This window comes from Chiloscyllium plagiosum, unplaced genomic scaffold, assembly GCF_037043375.1.
Source record: "Chiloscyllium plagiosum isolate Xiang-an unplaced genomic scaffold, Cpla_swu_hap1 HiC_scaffold_1, whole genome shotgun sequence".
Taxonomy (NCBI): domain Eukaryota; kingdom Metazoa; phylum Chordata; class Chondrichthyes; order Orectolobiformes; family Hemiscylliidae; genus Chiloscyllium; species Chiloscyllium plagiosum.
In genome coordinates, this window is record NW_028270139.1 from 88583512 (window position 1) to 88606220 (window position 22709).

A 22709-nucleotide genomic window follows, 5' to 3' on the forward strand; every position below is an offset into this window, starting at 1 on the left:
AACAATCTGCGTAATGTGCTCTGCTTAATTCATATTTATGACAATAGATTGATAGCATCAGCTGCTGCCTTTTCTAAAGTCAAAAAGCAGTGCCAGAATACAGGCTAGATTAGAAGAAAGTCTTTTTAGTTATAATATAAAATGAATCATAAATGTGGAACATTGATTCACTTCAACTATTTTCTTCAGATATTCTGCTTTATATTTTGATGTATTAATCACAGACTTCCAAGGAACCATGATGGCATGGTTATAATAGCACCATTGTATTTGATATGACTGTGCTATATACACTGGAATCTCAGATGTTTGGCATCCTAACTCAATTATTCTTCTGGTATTTTTATAATTTAAAATGACCAATTTGTAATACATGTCCACTAAAATCTCAAAGGGTATCTCTTAAGGTGTAGCTCTTTCTACTACTAACATGACAGACTAAAACATGGTATTGACATGGATGCATAAGTGCACTATCATAACATGAATAAGAACCCAAGGATTCAGTACAAAACATTTCTTCATAGGATATTTATTGTTTATGAACAATACATGGTCATTATTTGCAATGTAAGGAACAAATCCACTAAACTTTTGGAATGTCACCAATTGAATACTTCACATTCACTAAATTATAAATGCATATTACCTATACTCTATTGCAGCTGTTAAAAGATAACCATGTGCTGAGATTTTTAAAAATTCAGGTTATTTTTCATAACTTCCTGAACAAGGCATGCAATTAGAAGTGGACACCTTCCCCAGCTTGGTGGGCACCACTTGAATAAGGGCAATTGCATAGTCTCACTCAGACATATCCTGAACAGAGGGATAGGTCAGCCCACAGCAAAAACCCAAAACAAAGCCGATCATCGGCCAAACAGTTAACATTTTCTTTAGTATCCGGACCAACAAGCCATTGTAGTTGCTGCTGGTATGCGGACTCATGACAGCAAAAGAGTCCCACTAGGCCTGAACTGAGTAAGAGAACTCATAGGCTGGCATCCAGAATAGTGCACCCACCACCACTTTTAGAATACTGTGTTCAATTCTGGTCTCCCTGCTTTATGAATGTTGTTGTGAAACTTGAAAGGGTTCAGAAAAGACTTACAAGAATATTGCCAGGGTTGGAGGGTTTTATAAGGAGAGACTAGGGCTATTTTCCCTGGAGCACAAAGGCTGAGGGGCGACCTAGAAGAGATTTATAAAGTCATGAAGGGCATGGATAGGGTGAATAGTTAAGGCCTTTTTCCCAGGGCACAGGAGTCCAAAACTACAGGGCACAGGTTTAAGGTGAGAGGGGAAAGATTTAAAAGGGATGGAAGAAACAACTTTTTCACAGAAAGAGTGATGCCAGAGGAAGTGGTGGAGACTGATACAAATACTTCCGGATGGGTACATGAATAGGAAGAGTTTAGAGGGATATGGGCCAAATGCTAGCAAATGGGACTAGATTAATTTAGGATACCTGGTCCACATGGACCAGTTGGACCCCAGGGTATGTTTCGATGCTTCAGAAAAAAAAACTTGGTGACGTTTTGCTGGTAGACTTGCATAAAAATATGTATTTTATTAACAGATTGTTCTGCACGGGGGTTTCTTGTAGGATGACAAATTATACATACACAGTTTAAACTCTAATTAACTGATCAAAATCAAAATCTATTGCCTATAAATGATAACTTTCTATTCAGTGTACATTGTAGATATGAACATAATCATAAAACTGAGTGCTCAAAGAGAATAACTTCAGCTTGTTCAGTAGGGTCTGCTATCTTTAGGATACTGGTCTGGTCCACATCTGGATTTGTCACAGGTTCGGGAGGTATAACCTGGACTGAGTCTGTCACATAATACCTTGCATATGGATACACACCGTAATACTCTAGGACATTGTCTCCTTCTGCCTCAGTATCCTTGAGTTTCTTATGCAGCTGTTGAACTTTATATATCAGGAATAAAACTGCTGCACAGGCCAAGATGAAAAAGACCAAGAGTATGTCAAAGGCTTGGTTCAACTTTTCTAAATTTTGTTCACAGATGAACAAAGGTTTGATTGAAATCGATGCCATATCAGAAGCTGCAAATGTAGTTAAATTTACAGATTCATTTGCCACAGATAGTTGCCCTGGTAGCATGCTTGTGTACTGCTGTGTGCCTTCTGTGACAAATACTGCATCTCTAAAATCTTGCACTGTTACAGAACTGCGTTCCGACTTGAAATGAACATTTGAGGTATCTGTTTTTATTGAGGTTAACAGTCTGCTAGTAGTTGGAGATCTCTTTTCAATATCTAATCCCAAAGATACTAAACTGTTATTACATCCACTAACTTCATTTACACTGACATAATGCAAGGATTTACCACGCAGCTGGGATGGACTGTGACAACGAATATTTAACCTCAAAGAGGATGACAAGAGCCATCTATGCAAACTGAGCAAGTTACAGTTGCACTCCCAGGGATTGTCATTTATTACTAAACGATTTAGCGAGACCAATGGTCTCAGAACCTCAGGAAGCAAATTTGCAAGACGATTATTGGCCAAGTGCAGAATTTTCAAAGTTGTTGCCATTCCTTCAAATGCATCAGGCTCAATAAATGATATATTATTATGGTCAAGCCTCAAATACCCAAGATGCAATATTTTAAAAGCATCAGAATTAATGCGAATTATGCTATTGTTACTTAGTGTTAAGTGTATTAAGCTCTTCATTGCAGTAAAGCCATCTTTTGCTATGGATTTTATTTTGGAATTACCAAGGTAAAGATATTTGAGACTTCCTAATCCATTAAATGAATTAGTATGGATTAACTTTATTGGATTATTGGATAAGATAAGGCTTTTAAGGATCTTAAGCTGAATGAAAGTATTTGACGGGATCCATGTTAAGTAGTTGCTCTGTAGATTGAGAAACTCCAGTCGTGCAAGCTGATTAAATGAGGAATTAGATACCCAGGAAATTCTGTTGTTAGCAAGATGCAGTGTATGAAGACTCATTAAACCAATGAACATTCCATTGCTGAGCACACGAAGGGAGTTTCCTTCAAGTTGTAAGTATCGAAGGGCAGTCAAATCAGAAAATAATCTTCTTGGAATAGAAAGAATGTGATTGTGTTGTAGGTATAAGTATCGAAGTTTTGAAAGGCTTCCAAATATCCCTTGCTTGATATACTGTATCTGGTTATTATTCAAATACAAGTAATACAAATTTGTGAGACTAATAAAAGCTTGAGGATGTATATCAACGAGACCGCTGTTATCAAGGAAAAGTGATGACAGTCTGTTAAATCCTTCTAAATCCTCAGGCGTTACATTAGAAATGTTATTCCTGCTAAGGTAAATAACTGAAGTGGTCTTTGCAAAATTCCGAGGAACTGATGTGAAACCTAAGTTGCAGCACTGAACTAGAGTCCTTGAACAACGCTGACAAACAGAAGGACAAACCAGTGAAAGGCCTTGAGGCATCAGAAGAAGAATGCCAACCAGCAGCTTGACAACTGGTACACAGCATTTGTTGATGTTGTAAAATCCGTACATTTTCTTGAGGTCTTGTCCTTTATAGCCTATTGTTTCAACATGTAAAAAGACAGAATATATTACCAGCGGTTGACCTAATTTAGTTTCAATTTTATTTCATGAAAAAACTATGTGCACTTTACATTTGAAAACTTTTCAAATCCCTTATTTTACTCTTTTCAGATTGAACCAATTAACGCAGTAATTCTCAATTGAAAACTCCTCTCAAACATCTCTGGACCACCCAACATTACTAAATGCATACCCTCAAGGAATTATTTTTCTTGTTCTGGTGCCAGTTTCTTTATATTGCACCTTTTACAACCACAGGGCATAGAACATAACAGCGCAGTACAGGCCCTTCAGCCCTCGATATAGCAAAGTAATTGCCAGCCAATTAAATGTTTAAGTGTAGTCATTACACAATTTATGGACGCTAATCTAACAGTGGCCAGGAAACTGTTGTCAATTGTTGTAAAATCTCATCCGGTTCACTAATGTGCTTTAGGAAAGGAAATCTGCCATTCTTACCTGGCTTGGCCTAAATGTGAATCCAGGCCCACAGTGATTTACTGACTCTTTAATACTTTCTGAAATGGTCTAGCAAGCCAACATCTCATTAAAGAATAAACAAAAAGATCACAGTCGCCTGTTAGAACGTTGCATGAAACACCAATCTGATAATGACCGGAATCTCTCTGGGAAGGGATAAGTATGATCAGGACACTGGGTCTAACATTCCCCCATTTGCCAAACAATCAAAGTCTACACTACGGAGTTGTTGCAATTAAGTGCTGATCCATAATACAGCATTGAAGACCATCCAGCTCCCCTGTTGCTGTTCTACATTACAATAAATATTATATCTCAAAAATAATTTTCAGCTGATAGCACCGTGGAACACCTTGCCACTGTGAAAAGTGTTCCTTTTTAAGTTTTCCTTACAGACCTAAAGATGATTACTTTTAGTGTATATATTCAAGTCGCCTTTGGAATTTACTATTGAATGTGTTCACCACCTTTGAAGCAATGCCATTCTGGATCCTAAATAACTTCTCTTCCCTGCAGTTCTTTTGCTAATCTATGTCATTTTACTACAGATCCTCCTGCCAGTAGAAAGACTTTATGCTTCAGTACTCCACACAAGCAAACTTGCAGCAGAGTTCAATGGATAGCATGAGTTGAAGGAACTTTAGGCTGTTCTTCTAACTCTTCTTCCCTCCCCCCCCACCCAATAACGTAGAATTCTAAGGTCAATGAATTGGCTTACTTGAAATTTATTAATGACACAAGACTAAAACAAAAATCATGGAACTCTTCCCAGTTTAGAATGCTGAACAGCTGGAGAATCGTAACTGTTTTCCAATACTTTTGACCTATTCAGCTATTCATGCAAGATTTTTCTAAAAAAAAACTATACAAAAGAATGTCAGAATATTTTTCTAAACTATAAGGATAAATTTTATTCCGAAGTAGCAAAACAGGTATAACTTCAAGGTGATAACAATGGATTTCATCAGTGCATTGCTTTTGAATTTACTGAAAAAGATATTGGGTTGAAGTTTCCAACGGCCAGACGGTTGCCATTTCAGTGTAAACCAGATTTGCACATGGCAACCCTGTGGAATCCCCAGCACTGTATACTCCAAAATAACTGCCCTGGAAATTGAAGATTCAGCTGGGGAAATCCTCTACACTTGGAATCTTCTGAAAGTCTCCAATTTAATCAAAAAATTCAAATTATTTTGTGATCTGTCCCATCCCTATCCTTTACTTTCCCCTCCACTGGTTCAAATCCAACTAACAACTATCTCCCAGCCTGCTTCCAGTTGGTACCCTATTACCTGGCACCCTATCTCCTATTCATCTACCCCTTGCACCCTAACTACGTGACATTCTACTTACCTTGCAGCATAATCATCTGATGTCTACCCCGACATCATCACTTACCTGGCACACTATGCACCTGACACCCTACACTTTCAGCACCCTAACGTCCTACTTTGCCTCTCTACTTGCACTTTGGCAATAGTTGTGAAATTGGATTTCAGGACTTCTGCATGTCAAAATACAGCAGCTGACTGCTGTATAAAGGAGCCACTCAGCTTCCCTTCATCTGATAGCTTTGCACGACAAAAGAACTGTCAGAATGGAAGTCTGGCTTCCGGAAGGAGGCCTGAATAGAATCTCTGTTCAGAAATTCAGAGATCTGTCCTTTTGTAAAAAAAAAGTACACGTTTTTGTAGATTTAGTGATCTGGTGATCGATTTTAAATATATTTCCAATATATTCTTGTCTTAAATATTTTCGTATTTTCTGAACTGTGATGATTTATGAATGGCAAAATAACAATGCAACATGTGACCCATGTTCTCAACAGTGGGGATTATGCCATTAAAACTTAAAAATAATTTGATCCCCAAAAAAACTGACTTAATGAGTAAATGGTCACATTAGTCTGAGAACGTAGGTTTGTGAGCCAATCAATAGCTTGATTGACAGAAATAAAGTTCTATTTTTGTTGAAAGATTAGCCATTGTAAACATTTTCTTTAATATTACTGACAATTCATGAACTCTTTGCAGGCAAGCAGCCATATTGTAGCTCTGTTGAGCACAACTACACTCTACAAACAGACCAAAGAACAAAATTTAATCTGTTCTAATAATAACTTTTGCACTGATTTCAGAACAGGATTTCAATTATTATAGTTTATTAGAAGATAAAAACATTCTATAAATCTATCCAGTTAATTGTACTTTCACTCTTTAACATTAAAGAATTAGAAAATTACTTTGAAAATATCTTCAATTTTTAGAACTCGGAGTATTTTAAAAAGTAAAGGTGGTAGTTAAAATCAAAATTCTGCTGGATGGAATGGCTCATTCTGCAGCATTAAAAAGTTATACTAAAAATGTCGCGATATTTTTAAAATGATTTGTTAAAATTTTGTTTTATAGCAACAAATCATATGTGAAGTGCACAGTATTTCTTCCCAGTTTTTTTTTAAAAACTCTTTTCCTGTTGCTGCAAATTTTTCATTAGTATTATTTGTCCCTTCCTTCTTTAAAGCAGAATGGCAAGACTTCCCACACAAACCTCTGAATACAGGCTGAGCAAAAATGGTGATCAAATTCCCACTAAGTTAAGGGCCAGGGTCAACTTTAGAGACCCTATTACAGCCCTGCATTTTTAACCATTCATTAAGAAGTTGGATAACTTTCAAGGCCAATGTCAAGCCTCTCGTATAGTGCTTTATTACCATGCTACCAAATATATATTTCATGGAGTAATATTTCATTGGTTAAAAAAATTCAAATCGCTTTGATTCATGCAATTAAATTATGAATTTCAAAACAGATCGAGCAAAATCAAACCCATATCCTCACCTGGATGAACAGAACATAACTGCTCCGTAATCATAAAATGTTGAGATAATAAGCATGCACATATTTCAAAAAACAGACTTTGGTTAACGAACAAAAGATTTTACTTGCAGGATGGGAGTGGAAAATGTCAACTTCAGGAAATGTACACATCCCTTTGGTGTGTATCCACAGTGAGGCAGGAACTGACTATTCGTAATGTTTCTCCATAGTGGTTTGACAAAGTATGTTTCCATGAAAACAGGAAATGGTGAAACTGGGCAAAGTTTCATTGTTCATTGTGGATTGCTTCTGGCAAAGCAATTTTAGTAATGTAGTTGTTTATGGATTAATTTCAGTTAATTAGAAATAAATTTTGCCTGTAATCAACAATTGTCTGTCACCCAGAACTCAATAACTTACAACTCATTATAAGACTTCCCTCAATGTCTGTGATAACACCCTTGCTTCGCCATACCAACGCAATGAACCACAATATAACTTTCAATGCCTCCAAAATTATATAGGTGACATTACAGCTTACATTACAGTACACATTAAGGTTAATGGTCTTAAATTTGTAAAGTATTACAATTATTCTTGACAGGTACTGTCTAAATCCAAGATTTAGCTCTTTGCAATGAGCTTTGCAGTTTCTTTTCTGCAATATCTATTTACCCTTCCACTACACTTTTCCCTCAAGTCAATTTGCACCTATATTTTAATCTTAAAGGTATCCTGGACCAGCACTGTCTGATTAATAAACCATATATTTGCATTTTCTTCAAATATGTTCCTTTTCTGTCTGCGTTCATTTGACATCGGTACACTCGCAATGCCTCAGGTAGGGAGCTTTAGAATTTTGCCTCTGTAACATTGAGGGAATGGCGATATACTTCCAAATCAGGATTGAGTGTGGCATGGAAGGGAACTGGCTGATTGTGGTGTTCCCATGTAGTGCTGACATTGTCCTGCTAGACTAAGTGTACCATTGGGTGGTGTTGTCAAAGAACTTTGGTGAATCTCTGCAGTGTATCTTGTACTGCTGCTGCCGAGCATCGGTGGTGGAATGAGAGAATGTTTGTGAATCTGGGGCCAATTAAGTGGGCTGCTTTGCTCTGAATAGTTTCAAGCTTCTGTAATATTGCACTCATTCAGGCAATATTCCATTATACTCTCGACATGTACCTTGCAGACAGTGGATGGTCTTTGGGGAGTCAGGAGGTGAATTATTCCTCCTCTGAACTACTCTTGTAGCCAGCTAGTTCATATGGCCAGTTCAGGTCAATTTCTAGTCAATGGCAACCTCCAGGATGTTAGGAGAATTTTTAAGAATATTAAAACATCTCAATAATATCTAGAAGACTGGTGAGGATGTCTAAGAATAAGGAATGTTTTGCGCTTGGGTCACACAAGTGGGGCAATCCCAGGGCAACAAGCATATCTGCAGAAAAGCAATAGGGAAGCTACAAATTTTGTAAATGATCTGTTTTATTTATGAAATCATGGAAATTTACAGCACAGAGGAAGCCAGTCAGACAATCATGCTTATTCTGGACCTCTGTAAGAGTAATGGTGCTGAATCCCATATTCCCATTTTCCCTAAAGCACTGTGAATCCCTTATCTTCAAGTTCTTGTGCAATTCCCAATTAAAATTATCCACAAATCATTTAACTTTACCTTTTCAGCTAAATAGTTCAGTATTTCAGATCCTGACAATGCTGAGAGAAAAATACACCTCCTCACCTCTTCTTTGGATCATTTTCCAATGATTTTAGATTTGTGACCTTTGGTACTCAGTAAATGTATATTACCTAGGAGAAAGTGAGGACTGCTGATGCTGGAGATCAGAGCTGAAAAATGTGTTGCTGGAAAAGCGTAGCAGGTCAGGCAGCATCCAAGGAGCAGGAGAATTGACGTTTTGGCCATAAGCCCTTCTTCAGAAGGGCTTATGCCCAAAACGTTGATTCTCCTGCTCCTTTGATGCTGCCTGACCTGCTGCGCTTTTCCAACAACACATTTTTCAGCTCAAATATATATTACCACCTATTTGGTCACCAATCATCTTGAAAGCCTCTACTTTAATGCACCTTTCATTAACACAAATTTGTGATTGACAAATTCACAAATTGGGGACTGTTTCTAAAGCAAGATTATATGGCCAACACTTTAAGCACTGTCTCTAACACGCAATTTTCCTATAACACGGCTTCCCTGTTGCTTTTCTGCAGGTTTGCTTGTTGCCCTAGGATTGCCCCACTTGTGTGACCCAAGTGCAAAACATTCCTTATTCTTAGACATCTTCGCCAATCTTTCAAATATTATTGAGATGTTTTAATATTCTTATGGTGGTTGTCATTAATTTAGTCCTATTTGCCAGTACTTGGCACATACTCCTCCAACCCTTCCTATTCATATACGCATCCAGATGCCTTTTAAATGTTGTAATTGTACCAGCCTCCGCCACGTCCTCTAGCAGTTCATTCCATACACTCACCACCCTCTGTGTGAAAAGGGTGCCCTTTAGGTCCCTTTTAAATCTTTCCCCTCTCACCCTGAACCTATGCCCTTTAGTTCTAGACTCCCTCATGCCAGGGGAAAGACCTTGTCTATTTACCTTATTCATGCCCCTCATGATTTTATGAACCTCTACAAGATGACCGCTCAGCCTTCGACGTTCCAGTGAGGATGGCTTCAGCCGACGGCAGCAAGATTAAGTCAGTGCATGGGAACGTAGCAGCAAGTAATTCACTTTCTGTCCCCCTAAAGACTGTCAATCATCTACAAAGCACAAATCAGGCATATAAATACTCTTCAATTTCACTGAGTGTGATTTCAATAAATCTGAATATGGTCAACATTACAAAAAGTGTCTTCTGAGGTGGAAGAGCGAGAGTATGACATTGAGACAGATTATCAGCCATGATCGTACTGAATAGCAGAACAGGCTTTATGAACTGAATGGCCTACACTGATTCCTATTTTCTATGCTCACTAGCTTGGTGAAGGCAATCCAATGAATAGTCACCAGGACTACAGCATTCAACATTCGTTCTCTCCACCAGCAATGCAGACTGGCAGCAGTATTTACCATATGTAATCATATATGCAGCAACTCATTAACTATACAGCAACAACTTAATCTATGATCTTTATCATCTGGAAAGAGAAAGTGAGCAGATGAATGAGAACCCTAGCAAGTTCCCCTCCAAGCCTTGCACCACCAGACCTAAAACTACACCGTTCCTTCACAGTCCGTGATCCACCACCTGCAGCTCACTTCCTAACAGCCCTGAATGTTCACTGTACATGCAATTGTTCAAAGTGCTGGCTCACTACCACTTTCTCAAGGACAATGGACAACAAATTCTGACCCAGCCAGCAACTGATAGTCAAAAAAGACTTACTTGATGCGACTATTCTGGCTGAAAATGTGTTGCTGGAAAAGCGCAGGTCAGGCAGCATCCAAGGAGCAGGAGAATCGACGTTTCGGGCATAAGCCCTTCTTCAGGATCTGCAGTCCTCACTTTCTCCTCGAAGCTACTATTCTGGCCCACAGCATACACAGAAATGGCTGACTTTTAAAACTTGACCACTCATTTGCCATTGATGGGACTTAGCACGTCAAATGGCTACTGGATTTCTCTCTCAAAGTACTGGTTGTAAAGTTGGATATTCTCAGAACATGCTGCGTCACCATATAAATGGCCTTTCTTCTTTCTGTACATTGCAAATTTCCAATCTCAAAAAAGCTACGAAAATGTTGCAAGGGGTATATACTCTTGAGAAACAGGCATAAAAATTAGAAATAGGGCAAATTGTTTCTGCAGATGTTTAGGCAGCCAGTTAGAAAATTATACTGACACAGTTTGGGAGTTTACATCATATCTTTTGCGACAAAGGAAGGATGTGTGAGAACCTAAGAGTGGGGAAGGTAAGTGCAATAAACAGGAGTAAGTAATTCAGCAGTAATAGAAGACAATAAGAGACGGCAATGTACTAACAGATAAAAATCCATTTCAAGTCACTTGCAATGCTTCCAAACCTGCATTTACTTACTGACCATAGACTGAAAAACCATAAGTACTAGTTGTTCTACATACATACAGGGAATGTTTTCAATGTATGTTTATTCAAGAACAGCCCACTTTATTACTTCAGAGTGACACAGGAATATAACGTCCCTCTGCACATCATTGTTCCACAAAAAAAATAAAGACATACTTCAAACATCGGCTGATCATGACAAACAATAAATGTGCAAATATACAACTTTTTCATCTTTTCCAAGGCACCTGTGGTTTTGCACATCCTCTACTAACCTTCAGATTACACCAAATAATTTGCATGAAAATATTCAGTGACCCAGTTACAAGCTCATGTAATTCATGTACCAACAGGAACAAGTAGGTAACAAGGAAAAGTAATTCTATCCACCTCCACATGGCATCTAAAGAAAAATAAAAAACCTCTATAGCATCAAAGTATTGTGTAAAAATTAAAATTGATGATTAAAAGAAACAGTATTATGGAAAATCAGAATTCAAAAACAATAAAAGGCATCCTCATATGAATAGCAGCAATTACTTGTGTTTTTGAAATTCAAAGAGCAAAACAAATCCAAATCTTCTGGCGTTCAATAAGCATTTGTAGTTTGAAAATGGGGATTGTATCACAACACTTTAAAGTTTGAGCTTAAAGTTGGTTCTGGACATGTTCAAAGGATTGCATTTTCAAAGTAAAACATATTGAAAATGAGGAGGTTTGGCAATATTTACAAATTACCACAAATCAAAACCATGTACATAGGAACTAGGAGCAGGAATAGGCCACTTGTCCCCTCAAGCCTGCACTACCATCCTAGATATTTTTATACAACATATTTAAATGTGCTTTGATATACCTCTGGAGTAGGTGGGGCTCGAACCTGGGCCTTCTGTTGCAAAGGTAGGGCATTTCCACTGTATTGCAAGAGCCCCATTGTCTCATCATTCCATAAGATTATAAAGATTATAAAGAGTCTTATACAGCATAGAAACAGGCCCTTGAACGCACCACACTAATCCGACCAAGAAACACCAAACTAGACTAATCCCATTTGTCTGCAATTGCTCCATTGCCTTCCAAACCTTGTCATCTTAAGTGCTCGTCCAGATTACTGAAGGTTGCAAGAGCATGAGCCTCCGCCAGTCTCTTGGGCAGCACATTCTACATTTCCACGACCGCTTGGGTGAAAATGTTTTCCTCAGATCCCCAAAGCAAACCCAGCCTATCCAATGCTTTTCATTCCAGGCAACACTCTTTGTACTCGTGCCATTGCAATCTCGTCTCTCCACTGCGCACAGTGTTCCATTTGTGGCCTAACCAATGCTTTATAAAGTTGAAACAAGACTTCCTTACTCCTATATTCTAGCCCAGTCATCCCAAGGGCAACCATCTCAAATACCTACTTCACCACTGTCCACCTGCATTGACACCTTCAGGGACCTAAGGACTTGTACATCAAGGTCACTTTATTCCTCAGCACTCCATGGGGACCTACCATTATTGTGTATATCTTTTCCCTTACTGGACCTTCCAAAATGCATGACCTCATATTTATCAGGATTAAATGCCATATGGCCAATTTACAGCTGACCAATATCAGACTGTAGCCTGAGACCATTTTCCTCATTATCAATACCACCTATTTTCATTCCATTTAAAAATTTACGAATTGTACCTTCTACATTCACATTCAAGTCATTAACGTATGTAACAACCAGCAAGGGTCCCAGCACTGATCCTTGTGATACTTCACTGTCACAGGCTTCCAATTACAAAAATATTCATCCACCATGACCCTTTGCCCTCTATTTGTAATCCAATTTTGGATCTTATGGACTCTTACCTCTTAGGACCAGCCTTCCATGTGGGATCTTGTCAAAAGCCTTACTTGAATTCATGTAAACCACCTCAACTGCACTACCCTCACAATATATTTACTCACCTCTTCAAAAAACTCAATTAAATTAATCAGACAGAATCTCCCTCCAAAACATCCGTGCTGACTATCTTTGATCAATCCCTGCATTTCTAAATGTTGATCAATCTTGTCCCTCAGGAAATTTTCCAATACGATTCCCCACCTGTCGGGGTGCAGTTTGGGATACGTCTCATCAGGCCCTCGTGTTTATATACCTTGAAACCTGCTAAAACATCTCATACCTCTTTCTTGCTAATATGATCCTTACCAGGTCTCAACTACTGTTTCGCACCATCTCATCATTGCTCTCTTTGACATTTCAAAAAATTTACCTACTTCCTCTTTAAATGTTTTCAGTCATCAAGTCTTCATAACTCACTGCGGCGGCGAAGTCCAGGCATTCACAATCTTCAAAAACACAATTCCTTTGTGTCTCTGTTTTAAATGAGAGTCCACTTATTCTTGAACAGGTGCTATATTTCGATATTCCTGGGATGGAGAGATCTATTCAACATTTGCTGCATCAAACCCTTCAGAACATTCTTTGTTCCAAAGCAAGTTTCAATGTGGCAAATGAATGATTTTAGAAGCCACTGAAATCTACTGGAGCCCAAGTAGAATTTGTGAACAATACAAAAGTTAAGTGACGTATAAATTAAATGATACCAAAGTCAGAGGAAGCAGAGCAGATGTGGACTACCTCAAGTGGTACCTGACTGATTGATATCAAAGACTCATGACGGATGCCTGGAGAGTAATGATTGACTTAATAATTTCCTGTCATCAGAAAGAGTCCTAAATTCAAAGCTGCATTCAAGATCACAGACTGATGGCACTACAATTTGTCGTCATATTACAGCAAATTCAAAGGCTACCATGCTGCTTGCAAATGATCCTTTCAAAAACTGTGGTTTCAGAGCCAAACATATTTACTGTACAATAAATTGCTGAATATGACAGTAGTGATGATAACCAGACAATATTCCAGATTACTGACAGTGTGGAAACAGGCCCTTCGGCCCAACTTCACACTAACCCTCGGAAGAGCAACCGACCCAGACCTAAACCCCTACATTTACCCCTTCACCTAACACTATGGGCAATTTAGCATAGCCAAGTCACATTACCTGCACATTTTTGGAGTGTGGGAGGAAACCGGAGCACCCAGAGGAAGCCCACGCAGACATAGGGAGAATGTGCAAACTCCACACAGACAGTTGCCTGAGGCGGGGAATTGAACCCGGGTCTCTGGTGCTGTGAGGCAGCAGTGCTAACCACTATGTCATCATGCTGCCCATATTGTCCAAGACTAAAAAAATGTTGAAAGCTCAATTTACAAAACATAAACCACAGTCCATTATCAACATGAAATTGATTAATCACAATGATGTAACAGAGTAACAAAGAGGATGGATGAGGGCAGAGTGGTAGATGTGATCTATATGGACTTCAGTAAGGTGTTCAACAAGGTTCCGCATGGTGGACTGGTTAGCAAGATTAAATCACATGGAATACAGGACGAACTAACTATTTGACTCAAAGGCAGGATACAGAAGGTGGTGGTGGGGAGTTGCTTTTCAGTCTGGAGGCCTGTGACCAGCAGTGCATTACAAGGATTTGTGTTGGGCCCACTGCTTTTCATTGTTTGTATAAATGATTTGGATGTGAACACAGGAGATATGGTTAGTAAGTGTGCAGATGACACCAAAATTGCTGGTGTAGTGGACAATGAAGGTTACCTCAGAGTTCAACGAGACCTTGATCAGATGGGCCATTGGGCCAAGGCATGGCAGACAGAGTTTAATTCAGATAAATGTGAAGTGCCACATTTTTGGAAATGTCAATCAGGGCAGGACTTATACAGTGAATGGTAAGGTCCTGGGGAGTGTTGCTGAACAAAGAGAGCTTCGAGTGCAGGTCCATTGTTCCTTGAAAGTGGAATGGCAGGTAGACAGGATAATGAAGAAGGCATTTGTATGCTTGTCTTTGTCCCATTGGCTGTCTGCCAGAAGGCAAAGAGTGGGGATAAAAGGGTCCTCTCAAGATGGAAGCTAGTGTCTATGGTGCCCCAGAAGGATCAGTGTTGGGACAATTTTTCACTTCATATATCAATAATCTGGATGAAGGAACTGAGGGCCTTGTGGCTAAGTTTGCAGATGACACAAAGATAGGTGGAGGGGCAGTTAGTACTGAGGAGGTAGGGAGGCTGCAGAAAGATTTGGACAGGTGAGGAGAGGGGGCAAAAAGATGGCAGGTAGAATACCCTCTGGGAAAGTGTGAGGCTATGCACTTTGGTAGGAAGAATAGAGGCATGGACTATTTTCTAAATGGGGAGAAAATTCAGAAATCTGGAGTGCAGAGGGACTTGGGAGTCCTAGTCCAGGATTCTCTTCAGGTAAACTTCAACGTTGAGTAGGTAGTTAGGAAGGCAAATACAATGCTGACATGCATCATGAGAGGACCAGAATATAAAAACAGGGAATGTACTTCTGAAGCTTTAGAAGGCTCTGGTCCGACAACATTTAGAATACTGCGAGTAGGGCCCCATAACTCAGGAAGGATATATTGGCCTTGGACTGGGTTCAGAGGAGGCTCATGAAAATGTTCCGAGGAATGAAAGACTTAACATGTGAGGAATGTTTGAGTACTCTGGTACTATACTTAATGGTGTTTAGAAGGATGAGGGGGAATCTAACTGAAACTTACTGAATACTGGATGGCCTGGACAGAGTGGACATTGGGAAGATCTTTCCATTGGTAAGAGAGACAAGGATCCGAGGGCACAGCTAAGAGTAAAGGGAAGACCCTTTAGATTAGATTACATTACAGTGTGGAAACAGGCCCTTCGGCCCAACAAGTCCACACTGACCCGCCGAAGCGCAACCCACCCATACCCCTACATTTACCCCATACCTAACACTACTTGCAATTTAGCATGGCCAATTCACCTGACCTGCACATCTTTGTGATTGTGGGAGGAAACCGGAGCAGCTGGAGGAAACCCATGCAGACACGGGGAGGATGTGCAACTCCACACAGTTAGTCGCCTGAGGCGGGAATTGAACCCGGGTCTCCGGCGCTGTGAGGCAGCAGTGCTAACCACTGTGCCACTGTGCCGCCCACAATGAAGATGAGAAGAAACGTCTTGCACCAGAGAGTGATGAATCTATGGAATTCATTGCCACACGAGACTGTGGAGGCCAGGTCATTGAGTATATTTAAAACAGAGATAAATAAGTTATTGGTTGCCAAGAGGATCACAGGTTACGAACAGAAAAAAAGGAAAATGGGGTCAGTCATGATCAAATGGCAAAGCAGATTTGATGGGCCGAATGGCCTAATTTCTGCTCCTATGGTCTTCCGGTCTTATTGGTCAGTGCATTTAGTATAGGAGTTCAGAGGTTAAAAGGGTTCAGTAAAGATTTGCAAGGATGTTGCCAGGGTTGGAGGGCTTGAGTGAAAGGGAGAGGCTGAATAGGCTTGGGCTGTTTTCTCTGGAGTGTCAGAGGCTGAGGAGTAACCTTATAGAGGTTTATAAAATCATGAGGGGCATTGATAGTGTGAATAGCCAAGCTATTTTCCTCGGGGTGGGGGAATCATGAATTTTAAGGGCATACGTTTAAGGTGAGGGGGAAAGATTTAAAAGGGACCTCATGGGCAACATTTTCACATGGAGGGTCGTACATGTACGGATGATCAGCCCGAGGTAGTGGTGAGGGTAGTACAATTATAACATTTAAAAGACATCCGGATGGTTATATGAATAAGAAAGGTTGAGGGTTATGGGCCAAATGCTGGCAAATGGAACTAGATTAATTTCTGGTCAGCATCTTGGTCACCGTGTACGTGGCAGGTACTCATGTGACTCAGCCAACATGGTCTATCTGATATTCTGCAGGTAAGAATGCCCCGAGGCATGGTAAATTGGCGAGACTTAGCAGACACTACGACAACGGATGAATGGACACTGCGCAACAACCGCCAGACAGGGATGCTCACTCCCAGACAGGGAACACTTCAGCGGTCAGGGACATTCGGCCTCAGATCTTTGGGTGACTGTCCGCCAAGGTGGACTTTGGGATACGCAACAACGCAGAGCGGCCGAGCAGATGATGGTAGCTGAGACCTTGGGTTCATGTCATACTACAGGTGACCCCACTGCACTGTACACATACATACATACACACACACACATTCTCTCTCTCTCAGGCACACACACCCCACACTCTCACCCATGCAAACACCCTCTCACAGGCATATACTCCATCACACGCTCACTCTATCTCACTCTTTGGAAATAGAACCAGTCTGACTCAAGATTGGAATACATACAGACTCTAACCTTACCTTTAATGCATTATCTGAGTTGAGATCTTACTTGTTGTTTTATATATAACCTCTAAGTTATCCTAGAATCCCGACAGTGTGGAAACAGGCTCTTCTGGCCAACAAGTCCACATCGACCCGCCGAAGAGTCACCAACCAGACCCATTCCCAATTACTCTACATTTACTCCTGACTAATGCACCTAACCTACACATTCCTGAGTACCATGGGCAATTTAGTATGGCCAATTCACCTAACCTATACATCTTTGGACAGTGGGAGGAAACCCACGCTGACACGGGGAGAATGTGCAAACTCCACACGGACAGTCGCTCGAGGCTGGAATCGAACCCGGGTCTCTAGTGCGGTGAGGCAGTGCTCAGGAATGTGACTTGAAAGAAGTTCTGGGATTTATATATTAATGAATTGAAACCTGCAGCCCATTCTAAAAGGCGAAAGACTTAACAGTAATCCAGGTTTGTTCAATATATTACATCAATGTATGACACTATGATCTTTTGCTATAAATTCTGTGTCCTATAATCCTATGCCACTAGCTACCTGATGAAGGAGCAGTGCTCCAAAGCTTGTACTTTCAAATAAACCTGTCGGACTATAACCTAGGTGTCTTGTGATTTTTAACTTTGACCACCCTAGCCCGACACCAGCACCTCCACATCACGGTCAGCATGAACGAGTTGGACCGAAGGGTCCATTTCCATGCAGTACAGCCCCAAATGCCTAAGACTTTGTTGACAACAGTTAAGAAATAATAAAATCACATGCTTGACCAAAAAAAGAAAGAATTTCAAAATCAAATCTTTTCAGAGGAAGCAAAGTGAAAGTAATCAGTACTGAAAACCAAACTCCCCACTAATTAAAAGCACAGAAATATAGGAAATAGGAACAAAAATAAACCATTCAGCCCCTCAAGCCTCTTCAACATGATCTCGGCTGACCATGCAACTTGGTACACTGTTTTGTTGCAAATGAGATGATTTTAGAAGCCAAGAAATAGGAGCCCAAGTAGAATGTATAACCAATACAAAAATTAAGTGATGTACAAATTAAATGATACCAAAATCAAAGGATTCCTAGGATTATCCCCAGGATAGGGAAATTAAGCATATTCATTCACAAATGAAGAAAATGATCAAGAAAAGGTCCAGATTATGAAAGGATGTCATCACTTACATTGAAATGGAAATGGTATCTCAGAGAGGCTCTTCTGTGTTTTTCTGGGAGGGACTTTTCTGCATTATTAATTCATGGGGTATAGGTTCCACTAGTGGGTGTCGTGCAAGCATTACTAACACATATTGCTAATCGCTAGCTGCCCCGGAAAAGGTGGCAGTAAGCCGCGTTCCTCAACTGTTACAATCCATTTGGTTTCAGTAGAGCCACAATGTCATTAGGGAGAGAATTCCAGGGTACGGACTCAGCAAAACTGGCGGAACAGTGAAGTAGTTCCAGGTCAAAGTTTGTGAGAGGATTTGTAGCTCGGGTGCTCGTTGTTGTGGTTCTGTTCGCCGCGCTGGGAATTTGTGTTACAGACATTTCGTCCCCTGTCTAGGTGACATCCTCAGTGCTTGGGAGCATCCTGTGAAGCGCTTCTGTGATCTTTTCTCCGGCATTTGTAGTGGTTTGAATCTGCCACTTCCGGTTGTCAGTTCCAGCTGTCCGCTGCAGTGGTCGGTATATTGGGTCCAGGTCGATGTGCTTATTGATTGAATCTGTGGATGAGTGCCATGCCTCTAGGAATTCCCTGGCTGTTCTCTGCTTGGCTGGTCCTATAATAGTAGTGTTGTCCCAGTCGAATTCATGTTGCTTGTCATCTGTGTGTGTGGCTACTAAGGGTAGCTGGTCGTGTCGTGTCGTGGCTAGTCACGAAAAGACACGACCAGCTATCCTTAGTAGCCACACACATAGATGACAAGCAACATGAATTTGACTGGGACAACACTATTATTATAGGACCAGCCAAACAGAGAACAGCCAGGGAATTCCTAGAGGCATGGCACTCATCCACAGATTCAATCAATAAGCACATCGACCTGGACCCAATATACCGACCACTGCAGTGGACAGCTGGAACTGACAAACGGAAGTGGCAGATTCAAACCACTACAAATGCCGGAGGAAAGATCACAGAAGCGCCTCACAGGAGGCTCCCAAGCACTGAGGATGTCACCTAGACAGGGGACGAAACGTCTGTAACACAAATTCCTAGCGCGGCGAACAGAACCACAACAGTTCCAGGTCAGGTTAGTGAATTCAAGGGGTCCTGCAGATGGTGGCATTCCCATATATCTGCTGTTCTTATCCTTTCAGAACATAATGGTTATTGATTTGGAAGGTGCTGTCCAATGGAGCCTTGGTGAGTCGCTGCTATACCATCTGCAAGATGCACTCATTGCTGCTACTGAGTGTTGATAACGGAAGTTGCGAATATTTGTGGATGTGGTGCCAATCACGTGAGCTGCATTGTCCCGGATAATGTGAATCTTCGTTAGTGTTTTTGGACTGGAATCATCCAGACCTGCAGGATTATTCTTTTACGCTCCTTACTTGGGCCTCGTAGATGCTGGACAGAATTTGGGGAGTCAGGAGGTGAGTTACGAGCTGCAAGATTCCTAGCCTCTGACCTGCTCTCGTAGCAGTAGTAATTTTTATATAGCAAGTCTAGATCAGCTTCTGGTCAATGGTAGCCGCCCCAGGATACTGGTAGTGGAAGTGGGGCATTAAATGATGGTAACACCATTGACTGTCAAGGGACAGTGGGTTAGATAGTCTCTTACTGGAGCTATTCAGTGCCTGGCATTGTGAATGTTACTTGCTATTTGCCAACCCAAGTCTAGATGTTGTCCAGGTCTTGCTGCATTTGGGCATTACAAATGCCATCCTAGCACTGCTTCTGAAGAATAGGCCAGAGTAGGTCAGTGAAAATATTGAAAAAAATGAGACTGAGCAATGATAACATTTATTTTAAAACAAGACGGAAGAATATTGGAAATATAAAGCTGATTGCAAGACGGCACTCCAAGGGATGAAACTGAATTTAGTTTGGTAGATGGGAAAGAAAATTTATGTTAAATCTGCAGTGAAAACGAAGTATGAAATTACTTCAGTTCAATATAGGAACATTCCTATATGTGGTAAAAAGGGAAGGTAAATACTAGTGTGATATCTCCATGATTATAGACACTGGACATTTTGTTCAAGTTCCATTGTGATCTATTGTGAAACTGAATGCATTAAATCTGATTATTTCTGCACTCGCACCAAAAACAGCAGTAAAAGCCTCTAGATTGCTGTGACAGTACAAACAGTTAATTTGTATAAATTGGAAAGAGAGCCCATCAACACTAACTGGTGCTACTTGCACATGACTCTCTCTCTATTGCCATCCCACCCATACTAAGTGCTTGAATCTTAATGCCTTCTGTGAAGTGGCCTAGTGAACCACTCAACTGTAAACAGTTGCGACGAAGTTATAAGAAAATCAGAGCTAAAATTAACAAATTAGGAACCATATCAGGATAAAACTAGTTCAATCTCAGCTAAATCAATCTGCAATTTAAAAAAAACTAGCTCGAGCATTCAAGACCAACTCTATCAGTGGAATTTTTACATTATTTTACTTTAAAATTTCTTTAATTGGACAAAAAGTGTGTTCTAATTGGGCCTGAATCTAAGATTACTTGAGCTTGAAGTATTTGTTTAATTCAGGTTTGCAAGGAATTTATTCTTGCATTTTAACTAATCAGTTTCCACCTATGCATACATTTCTTTGCGCCAAGGGAGTGGGTAATGCTGACAGGCAACAATGAACTGGTGTTGCAATTTTTTTTCCAAGAAGGTGAAAATTGCTTCATCTTGGAACAATTTATGTGTCGTTTTACAAAATATTCTCTTTATTTAATATGGCAAAAAGCAGTTACGCTTTTCAAGTTTGCAATGTACCAACTAGATGACTTGCTATCACATTATACTCAAAATTATAAATTAATCTGTATCTTCCTTTCATTAGATGATGATTATAAGAGTATTTTTACTGAACAGCTAAATAGTCAACCATATCGTTTTATTTCAGAATGGTGACATTTAATTGCTGATTCCTAAGAGACTTCACTGAAATAATCAAGAGATTACATAAGTTACCAGAATAAAAAAAACTCATTCTTTAATTTAATGTAACAGGTGCTAGAGCTAGGTTAAATAAATTAGCATGTAGGTTTTGTTGATTGAGTTGCTGTTTTATTCCAAAATAGCAGATATTTTCAAGTAAGTACCAGATGGTACACCTTGGCAAAAGGTCAATGTTTGAAATTATTGAACTGATAAAAACAGCACATATCAATCAAAACTCAAATGCCAACTGAAGCAGAGAGCTTGCTAATGTGAATACAAAAAGAAAAATCAAAATCTAATGGTTAGATGAATTTTAACAACTATATTCCAAAATTAACCTAAAGCTTATCATCTCAAATGTCAAATTCTTGATAATTAATACGTATTCTGGACATGGCATGCTATATTTTCATATTAATGTATGCTTAAAACCACACTAGTAATTAACATGCCAGTCATAGAGGCTACAGATGTGTTCTATTATGATTTGTACTGAAGCATGATTCAGAACTTAGTGTACAAATTTAGAAGGCTTGAGCACCAGCTACAACTTGCAATTCCAAGACTACTCTCAGTGGTTAAGAATCCCTTACAAATGGCAAAAAAAAATGCTGCTTATATGCTGATTCATTAAGTGCACAACATCAATGCACGTGTAACTGGACAGTCAATGAAAATAGGTTCAACCATCAAGGCATCAAGGAATAAACTTACAAGAAAATACAAACAACACGATAAGTAAATGCCTTAGCTTTAAGTTTAGTCTGAATGAATGTGAGAATTAGTGGCCTGGATGTCTTATAGTATTTCTGGTGTGGCTGTCTCAGATCTGTAGTGTGACTGCATAAAACTGACTGCAATTTCTACCACTTGTACATCTGGAGTTAAATGCAGAATCCAGAAGCTGCCATTAGAGATAAATTGCTCAGCCACAGAGTCACTATTTCAGTCTTCACAGATTAGATGAAAATAGAATTCACTGATTTGATTTGAACTTAAACTAATTACCCACTATTTTCATTGTAAAGATGATTTGAAATTTTGACCATTAATCAACAAGTAATAACTGAGGTTTTAAATGATGCACCAAGTCATAATTATTGCACAACCTCTCTAGGCTCTTAAATCATGGAGTCTCACTCAAAACAAAACGACACAATACATTGCAAGACTAGTGTCCACTGACCTTTACTGCTACCTGTGCTTCGGTCATTTGAAGTTTGTGTTGCCATTTGCGGTCTTACAGTGTTTTATTTTAAAAAAACACAAGCAATGAACAGCGAAGAGGGTTACCTCAGATTACAACAGGATCTGGACCAGATGGGCCAATGGGCTGTGGAGTGGCAGATGGAGTTTAATTCAGATAAATGCGAGGTGCTGCATTTTGGGAAAGCAAATCT

The 22709-nt window shown here is 39.8% G+C and overlaps 2 protein-coding genes across 2 annotated transcripts in view; both read right to left on the reverse strand.

The window, feature by feature from the left end:
• ipo11 (importin 11) overlaps positions 1-22709 on the reverse strand; it is a 471218-nt gene that overhangs the window by 109838 nt on the left and 338671 nt on the right. The window lies entirely within an intron of this gene.
• Positions 509-7040, reverse strand: LOC122549611 (uncharacterized). Its single transcript, XM_043689434.2, has 2 exons — positions 6911-7040; positions 509-3568 (listed from the first exon to the last, which is right to left on the reverse strand). The coding sequence occupies exons 1-2, from the start codon at positions 6942-6944 to the stop codon at positions 1719-1721; spliced, it is 1884 nt and encodes a 627-aa protein (XP_043545369.1). The 5' UTR covers positions 6945-7040; the 3' UTR covers positions 509-1718.